General features: G+C 44.5%; 1 protein-coding gene across 2 annotated transcripts; it reads right to left on the bottom strand.

The window, feature by feature from the left end:
* Positions 1 to 732: 732 nt before the first annotated feature.
* LOC120982529 (serine/arginine-rich splicing factor 5) lies at positions 733 to 5,332 on the bottom strand. 2 transcript variants are annotated; one of them, XM_040412755.1, is made up of 8 exons: positions 5,215 to 5,332; positions 4,085 to 4,234; positions 3,246 to 3,316; positions 3,042 to 3,161; positions 2,887 to 2,953; positions 1,640 to 1,713; positions 1,441 to 1,551; positions 733 to 1,340 (listed from the first exon to the last, which is right to left on the bottom strand). In XM_040412755.1, the coding sequence occupies exons 2-8, from the start codon at positions 4,208 to 4,210 to the stop codon at positions 1,082 to 1,084; spliced, it is 828 nt and encodes a 275-aa protein (XP_040268689.1). In that variant the 5' UTR covers positions 4,211 to 4,234; positions 5,215 to 5,332; the 3' UTR covers positions 733 to 1,081. The 2 variants fall into 2 exon arrangements, with proteins under 2 accessions (XP_040268689.1, XP_040268688.1); XM_040412754.1 differs by having other exon boundaries at positions 733 to 1,343.
* Positions 5,333 to 9,668: the final 4,336 nt, after the last annotated feature.

The following is a 9,668-nucleotide window of genomic DNA, read 5'->3' on the forward strand; positions in this document are numbered from 1 at the left end:
TTGTTCTGGCAAGGAACTCAGACATTGAAGGCCGAGTCTGACAATGAGGGCTGATAAAAAAAAATAAAAAAAATTCCTGTTCTAAAACCTGGTGTTTTTTTAGAAAACCTAAAAATACAGCTATTTTCTATATTGCAGCATGACAGGGGTATTGTCTTATAGGGTTGAAGTTCAGTAGCCACCCTCGGGGTACATTCACACATCTAAACGTTCAAAACACGGATACCAGCCATGTGCATTTTGCGGACTACAAATTACCAGCCCTATGATAGCAATGTCTATTCTCTTCCTCAACTACAGACAATAGCATATGCTCTCTTTTTTGCTGGGCTGCAGCACGGAACTACAGATGTTCTTGCCACATCTTTTGGAGCCCCATTGAAGGGATTGGGTCCACCCCGTTCTGCAAAGTGAATATGGACCAAGAACTACAGACATGCAAATGGACCCTTAAAGAGATCATTTCACCTTTTGTGTTGTATTGGGGCTAGGCTCTCCATCCTTTATACATCAATGTGATATTCATTATGGTTTAAATCAGCTTCCACTGCATCACTTGTATATTGTAATCTATCATCTTTGTGTGACCATTGTATACCTCGGCTTCTATGCATCAGGAACTACTACAGAACCCTAAATTTGAGTGTAGCGTTAGGGTTATGTACTTTGGTTACTCTGAAAACGCTAAAAAAAAAAAATTTATGTTGTGACGATTAGAGTTCTCACACAGAAACAGGTCTTTAATAAAGTTTATTTCAACAGCATATTTTACAAATGAAACATAAGTAAGCTGGGTGATGGGGATACAGTGCAGCTATATACAGCAGTGAGCACAAGAGGCATCTCATGCTAAAATACATAGGAAGATACATTTACACCAACTGCAGTTTAGACAAGCAGGTGATGTTTATCAAAAGACAGGTTGAGAATCTACTGTGTCATAGTCCACATCTGTAAAAAAAAAAAATCCTGCTTTCTCACTTGATACTTACTGAGATTTAGCAAGTATCCACATTATACCAAAAAAAAGGGATTTATGGGAATAAAAAAAAAAATTACAAAAATAATTAAAAAAAAGTGTTCAGTTTCTGCCATCAACAGAACGAGATCTTGACCGAGACCTCTGACGATCGACAGATGCTGGGGATTTTGATGGGCTTTTAGATGCAGCTTTTGGCGATTTCTCTGGAACGGGAGACCTACTGACAGATCTGGATTTGCTACGGTTACTACGGGGAGTGCGGCTACGGGAACGGCTATAGGACTTCCTGCTCCTGGAGCGGGAACGACTGCGGGATCGGGATGAGCTTCGGCTGCGGGAACGGGACCTGCTTCTTGACCTGCTGGAAGACCAATTCAAAGACCATGTAATCAGAATCATTTATGTGCTGTAGGTCTGTCAAAGCCATCCCACTGCTACATAAAAAGAGATCCACAAACCTGTGCCTTTTGTTTCCTTCAATCAGCCTAATCTTCCTTCCATTGATCTCCTTGCCAGACAGTTTCTCGATAGCATTTTTAAGATCACTGTAAGATGCAAACTCAACAACCCTGTAGAAAATAAAATTGCCCCATCAATTAAAATGGTCTACCGCTCACATTAGGCAATTGACAGGCATCAGTCTTCACCCCTACTCACCCTTCGTTTAGTTTAGGTCTGTGTGCATCAGCAAATGTAACTTCACCGGCTTGCCTCATGAAGTCCTTCAAATCCTAATGCAAGACAGAAGTTCATTAGCACAAAGACCGACAACAGTGAGACAACACTGAAAAAAGAAACTGTTAGGGTTCATGCACACGACCATATGCCGTGAGCGGGCAATATGTCCCGGAGCAGCATACATTGTGCGCATGGGAGTACATAGGATCATAGATTACAATGATGCTGTGCACGTTGAGCCGCCTGAGGGACCCTTGTCCCGCACGGATAGGATCTTTGAGGGCATACGGTCATGTGCATGAGCCCTTAGACCAGAAGCTGACATTTGTACTTTTACCACTCTTGAGATTCAGAATAGCAAAAACTACAATAGGGCACAAAATAAGTGTAGAGTCCTCCAAAGTAAAAAAAAAAAAAAAATAGCTTAAAGTGGAAGAGGTGTTAAATTACAGTAACATACTAAAATTAGTATTTTATACAAGCCATTTATTTGGTGCCCATGATGTCATTAAAAATATAAGTTACTTTACCTTTAATAACAAATCCCTAGGCTAAGTCAATCATCAAACTGCATTAAGCGACTGGACGAACCATCACGAGACAAGCCCGACTGGCTCTTCACACCCACTTGAGGGCTAACCAATTGATCGAAGCTTTTATACGATACGACCCTCCCTATAAGAAGACTATGGACGATGGCCATCATTTTCTATTCTTGTGGTGTTACCATGGACTTTATTGCGACCAGGATTCCAACGACCACCTAATTGCGCATCTTTCAACTTTGCGATCACGATTTCCTATTCGGAATCTTTACAGGCAGAACATCTCTCAACTTAAGGACCAGATTTCGTTAACTCTCAGGGGGTCGCTGCAACCTGGCACTTTTAAGGGAGTGCTCCGGTATGTCTAGACCAGCAACGGATCTAGGTAGCCAACAGGCACTGTAGGAGCTCACTGGCAAATTCAACCCGGCCCAACCACAAGTGACCAACACAGAGCGATAACCAACAGGCGCTCCTCGTCACAAGGCCAACGAGACACAGATAGGCTGGCAAATAAAGGGTTTAATATTTGGTTAAAATTAGGTTAAACAATAAAATATATATATTATATATAAACAAAAACCCAAATCCCAATGAAATTTTTGAAATTGCCATAACGTGCATCTAAGATTACACTGGCAAACATTTTTCATGTTCCCCATATAAAATGAGTATACAAACCTGCCAGCTGACGCGGGAGGACAAGTTTTCCACAATGAGACGATTTTCGGTCCTTACTGGCGGAGCACTGAGAAAGAAATGTACAGTCTGTAAACTCTGTATACAACTAGTCTTACAACGATTCATTTTCTGACTAGCTAGTGAAGACAACTCACCTTCTATCATTACGTGGACGGTGACTACTAAAACGATCATTGTATCTCCCCCTTCCCATTCCTCTGCCGCCGCCACCACCACCACCACGGGAACGCATGCGTGCATGCTCAATAGTAACCCTGAAAAGAAAGCAAAAGCCTGTTAGGTACAGTAACCAGAGAAAAAAAATTAAATTAAATAGTACAAACCATAAAGGCACATACCTTTCACTACACAGCTCTTTCCCATCAAGCTCATAAACAGCATCATCTGCATCCCTGGGATCTTCAAATTCCTGCAATTAAGAAAATTAGATTTTCAGCAAATATACTTCTAGACCTAAAAATTTAAGGTCATGAGAGCCATTTAGGTAGACCAAGAATAGCTTTAAATGGATTGCGTCACTTACCAATGAAAATACAATTCTAATAAATATTTTTTCCTAACATGTGAACAGGACTAAAGGGGCAACCAGAAGGCTGAGCTATTCAGCCCAAACCAAAGCTGTACGGTTAAAGTTTATAATCCTTATTGGGCAAGTCACACTGGATGAAAGACTCCATATCCCAGTGAATATGAAATTACTAAATAAAATATTATAAATATGCAATATACGTGTCAATACCTATGCCTCCACTAGGAGTGGCAGTGCTTTTGCCTAGGGGTGGCAGTTCCACCCCATTAATCCCCCTCCCCCACCGCAATCAGCTACCACTATTTCGTTGGTGTATTCATCTAGCCTGAGCGGCTACATTCACATACTGGTATTTACAGCAGTCACAAGGACCATAGGAATCTGTAGTCCGGAGGCGTTTGACTGCTACAGGGGAGTGTTCTATGTACGAGCGGAGGGGGGGAGGGGGTCAAGGCTGTAACACTACCTATAGAGAACGGATGATCCTGTGCCATCTGTATAGAGGCGTTACTTGTCATTGTATTCCTACTTGATATAATGAGGCGACTGCTGACGCATGATCGCTACAGATTAGATATTAGGCTTAAAGGGCAGTATAAAATCTACAGGACACAATTTATTTTAATAAAAGAAAAAATAAATTCTTACCACAAAGCCAAATCCTTGTTTTAGATCAATGTCTCGGATCCTCCCATATCCTTTGAAGAACCTATCGACATCCTTCTCTCTGGCCGCTGGATTCAGTCGCCCAATGAAAACTCTGCACCCGCTCATGTTGACGTATGTTATAACAAACACCTGAAATACACGCACATTTATTAGCACTGAAGACATCTAGGAGGTCGGGTTCCAAGTTTACACTCCTGTCACTAGATGGCGCTGCAGTGACATCACAGCTCTGAGGAGCAGCCCCACCCTCCGCCCAACCCCCTACTTTCCATACACCCTAAGCCAGCCCTATAGATCAAACAAGTGGAACTTCCTCCCTGCATATTAAAGAGGGGCACACCCCCCATTGTGCTAGCACAGCACCCTCCCAAACATACTAACACCTAATACCACCATTACTAGACAACACTGGGAGGCTGAAAGCATCACATAGTCCTAAAACAACCAGATATATAGCTAAATAAATCTGTGAATCTGACCAGGATAACCTAAAAGGTCTAGGAAAATCTAGAAATTGTAAGGGCAACTAAAACAAGGGAGAAATCTAATGCAAAGTAAGACTGGCTTGGTTGTCCATAGCTTCCAGATCCACCTCTCATTTACCAAAGCTGTGAAAGGTGGAATCTGTTGCTATGGGCAACTAAGCCAAATTTATTTTACATCAGTTTTGATAATAAGTCTTCCCCCAAAAATCCAGATACAAACATAAAATGGTGATATTGGTGACACGCCACAGAGGAATAGCAAATAATCTCCAGCTTTACCCTTCACTCGCACTATACTGTAAGCTATCCAAGATGGCGCCGGCAGCCTGGCCAGGAGGCGGGGCCTCGCCACACTCATGGCCACTTAGCGCCTAAAACGAACATTTCCACCCAAAAAACATGCAGGACGACAACATTTCAACACGATAAACACCATATTATTTACACAGTAATATCCGCTACTCTCGGCCAACCGACTACCAGAACAAACAGGTAAAAACAAACATGTGACCGTAAGCAAACAACGATAAAGAACCTCTCCAAAGCAAAAAATCTAAAAAGAAATCCTCCCCACGGTGTACGACTACACATACACAAGGCACGAAGCCGTCCCCGCACACTCACCTGTCTCGTCGGCAACACCGTCCACAGAATGACGCACTTCTCGCTCTGCAGTGGAATATAAAGTACAGGGCGGGGCGTAACTAAAAAGAGGCGTGCTTAACATCACGTGTACTCCCAGCTACGTGCCGTCCTTTACACGAAGAAGGACATAAAGCAAAGCCCCGCCCTCCCTTCTTCTACTGCTCTTCACAAAATGGTGGTGCCTCGGGCGTGGCCTGAGAACGGAGCGCACTGATTGGTTGAGGGCGTCGACGACGCTAGAAGTGCTGCAGTGGTGTGTGTTTCACAAAATGGAGGTCGACAAAGTCCTGCGTCATGATGTTTCCTCAGCCAGTTCACGTTTTATAGCCTTCTATATCATAATATATAATACAATAATAAAAATGCATGACACAATTCAGGCTTTAGTGCTGTAAATAGAGCAATAGAGGTGTAAGGGGTCTCTGTTTATTTTTTTTCCCCTCACAGCTTTCATATTGGAATGTATGTGCAGCTGAACTGACGACCCCCCCCCCCCCCAACTGCCTGTACATTTCTCAGCCTTTGTTCACAGAGGGTGTAGTGAGGCGCAGATACCAGGGGTTCATGTTTGCTACTCGCAGTACCTTTACTAATAATTGTAAGGGTAAGTCCACACAGGGCGGATACGCTGCGCGTTTATATGTAGCAAAAAATAAATAAAAATCTAATGTAAATTCACTTTAAGGTGTGGATTACCACCATGGGTTTCACTTTGCAATGCATAGGGTGAAATCTGACCAAAAACCTGTTGCAAATCTGCTGCGGAATTTAAGAGCAGACGTACCGTGTAAAATACAGAATTTCACAGCTCAGCGTGATCGCTTAAAAAGGGTTATCGAACCCCTAAAATGCCTTACCTACCCCGCTCCCAGGCACCTGCATCGCTCCTGATGCCCGCACAGCAGCCACTTCGTCTCCCCATTCCCTGATCCAAAACATACCGGGTGGCGCTAGGGATGCTTGTCCCTGTCGCGGTCTGCTATTCGCTGACCCCTTCGTTGTCAGATGTTTTGACCTGCGCGACGGGCATCAGGATAACCCTTTTAAAAGTCATAAATTAGGAGGGAGTGCTCACCTACTACATAAAGTAATTTAGGTGAACCAAGGGCGTAGATATAGGGGAAGCGGCTGCGCTACGGTGCCCAAACTCAGAAGGTGCCCATCTGGGAGGAGGACTGAAAGATTATATTTTTGTCAGAGCCCCCTCAATAATAGTATACAATGACATGACATACAGTATATGCATGTAGGAAAAAGACAGAGCTGATGCCGGGCCTGGTCTGAGAGCTATATTGACTAACCACAGGAATGGGGGTTGCACGGGAGGAGGTGGTTGCTGGGGGCAATTTGTCTAGTTACGCCACTATGGTGGACAAATCCTATATTGACTTCTTCCCGTGTGGAGGCCATGTAGGGTGGCCAGACGTCCGGTTTTCTGGCTCCCTGTCCGGGCGAAGGGCATGGACGGATGCAGGGATGTCCACCCATTCAGTAGCTCACGCTCAGACAGCAGCACTGTGCTGTCTGAGCGTGAGCTGCAGCAACTGACTGAGGCTTCTCTCACCCCAGTCACTAGAGTCGCAGACATGGCTGACTGAGGGGGAGAGAAGCACCCCGGCTACCCCCAGCTCACCTTCCCCTCAGAAACTTCTTCCCTCTCCTCCCCCCGTTTTTTTCCGGCCGACGATGGGGGGGGGGGGCTTCATGGAGTGGGCGCGTGGCTTCACGGAGGCAGGGGTGGTTTATCGGTTTTGGGGCGTGGCCAGTGAGGTCCGGCTTTCTTGGGTGAAGCCAGTGGCCACCCTAAGGCCATGTCTGTCCTGGGTGGATAACCCCTTTAAGTTTCCTACTTATTATGTGCAATACCGTTTCATCAGGCAGCGTTCATTGAATTCTAGCATACGGCTACGGCCGCACAGGATGTATACGCTGTAGATTTACAACCACTGAATTACGGGTGGAAAACCTGCAGCATTTTACAGTAGCAGCAAAGTGAAATCTCATCCACACACAGTATAAAAAATCCACCTGGAAATTGACAAGTGGCGCAAATTTTAAACTCCCAGGATGTCAATGTATACTGCAGGATTCCATCATGGATTTCACCCTTTTCAATGAATAGGCTGAAATTCTCAGCAAAAAGTGCGCCAAAATCCACTTGTAACTCACATGGATTTTGCCGCAGATTTGGTGAGGCTTTTGCAGTCATGTGGACATACCCTAAGGACTTATGCACAATTTGGGGTCCGCAAATTGCTGATCTGCAAAACACGGATACCGGTCAAGTGCATGCTGCCATTTTTTTTACTACTGCAGAAATGTTCTGGACAAGAATCAGACATGTTCAATTTTTTTCCTTAGCCGTAGAACGGACTTGTGGCCCCATTGAGATGAACGGGTCCACATCCGATCCACAAAAAATGCGGATCAGGTGCGGACCGAAACTGCACATGTGTACGGGCAAGCAGATAATAAAAGAGGACTGACCAAGCTTCCCTGTGTGCCCTGCCGCCAGGCTGCAGAATGCCCACAGAATTTCTTTTGACATCTGTTTATTAGGTTTTCCATTAAAACATATAATAGTAAAAAAGCACAGTACCAAGAGGCAATAATGCACCCAAACAGAACGCTAAGGCCCCCTGCACACGATCAGGATTGCGTGCGGATTTTCCGCGTGGATTTGCGTGCGGAAAATCCGCACCGTAGGTCATGTCCATTGTATTCTATGAGAATTTGAAATTCTCAATGCACACGATGCGGATTTTTTCCGCGCGGATTTTGACCTGCGGTGCGGATTTTAAAATCCGCGACATGTCAATTAATTTTTTTTTTCCTGACCGGATTTTCTTCATTCACTTAGTGAAATCCGCATGCGGAAAATCCGCACCGAATCCGCACCAAATCCGCATGCAAATCCGCACTAATTAATGCGGATTGACCGCACGGATTTGCCTGTGAACACCTGCGGATTTCAGTGCGGATTCTCCGCACATGAATCCTGATCGTGTGCATGTAGCCTCAGCTGCATTCCCATCCCTCCAAACCCTCCCCACCCTTGGGTGCAGAATGGTAGGACACTGAGAGAAGTCAGAATGCTCACATCATTTATATTACCAGATACTGAAAATGTCCGAAGTATAAAAATATACCGTAACAGTATTTATCCTGCACAGTGAACAGTATACCTATCAGAATGAGGGCCTAAACAGAAAAGGTAATAGAATAATAAATTCTAAATGTTCAGATCACCATTTTTTTTATTATTATTATTTATTTATTTTTTTGGGGGGGGTCATCTTGTGCCTCAAAAATTTTGAATAAAAAAATCATAACATGCTGTGAAAACACACCCTCACAGCATCCACTTTCTGGCCATCTGGTCGTTTTTAGATCAAACAGATTGGCTCTCTGTGTCTGCAGTGACAGCTGCTCGCTCGGCTTTCCTCCTCTTCTCCTGCGCCAATGGACCGCCTCCTTTCTTCAGTTTTCGCGCCGCTAGCCAGCGCATGCGCATAAGCTACTGCGATGCCGTGCCAGCAATGGGCATCGCAGTGCGCATGCCCCGGCCAAGGAAGTCAGCGCGCAGGCGCAGGATCTCGCTGAGGGGGAGAGAAAACAGATGGGCGGGCAGAGGAAGAGGCTGGGCGGGGATAAGAGCCGAAGAGGCAGAGATGCCTGGGCACCAACGCGGTGGATGCCGCCCCTGGGCACTTGTGAGCCCTCATTTACATATAGATCAAAGTTCGTTTGTGGCAGTTTTACAAGTCCACAAAAGCATATAAAGGTACCGTTTTAATCATCTGTGTTGCGGCTACAGCTCTATGGGAACTGTTAAAAGGGGTAAATGTGCTGACAGACTCCCTTTAATGGCCACGGCCACAAAAAAACGGATGATTTTGATTGGGTCATTGATTTCAATGGGGTACATCTGCCATGAAAACGGCCAAAAAAGATGTCCTATTTTTTATGGCCTTTATTGAGTGGTCGCTAGAAAAAGTTAATGTGACTATTCCCATAGACTTTAATTGGCTCTGAAAACAGCCATCACTGTGGTGTGAATATAGCCTTAGTTTTACACAGTAGTGCTCTCACTAAGGTAAAAAAACGAAACCTACGTCTATTTGCATAGGAATCTCTGTGACTCTGGAGCTGACAATGCGGGGATCACTTTCAGGTATCACGTGTAACAGAATAACAATGCGCATTAGAGAGAATTACAGACAGTAACTAATACGGTTACTTATAGGGGCAAAAGTATCCAAAAGTATCCACAAAAAGGGGCAATAGGAAAGGTTCTATAATTTGCTGTCTGTTCTTTTTGCGGACACATAGAAATGAATAGGTCCGGGTGCAATCTGCAAAAAAATGCAGATTGGATACAGACCAAAAATACGCATGAGACCTTAGAAAGAGGTGAAGGGAAGATCCGTATG

This window comes from Bufo bufo, chromosome 11, assembly GCF_905171765.1.
Source record: "Bufo bufo chromosome 11, aBufBuf1.1, whole genome shotgun sequence".
NCBI classification, from domain to species: domain Eukaryota; kingdom Metazoa; phylum Chordata; class Amphibia; order Anura; family Bufonidae; genus Bufo; species Bufo bufo.

Bases quoted from the DNA above. Each gene is read 5' to 3' on its own strand.
- LOC120982529 (XM_040412754.1), bottom strand. From the start codon at position 4,210: ATGAGCGGGTGCAGAGTTTTCATTGGGCGACTGAATCCAGCGGCCAGA. The intron at 2,954-3,041 runs GTGAGTTGTCTT...TTTCTTTCTCAG, and splicing joins CGTCCACGTAATGATAGAAG to TGCTCCGCCAGTAAGGACCG. The intron at 1,714-2,886 runs GTTTGTATACTC...GTCTTGCATTAG, and splicing joins CCTCCCGCGTCAGCTGGCAG to GATTTGAAGGACTTCATGAG.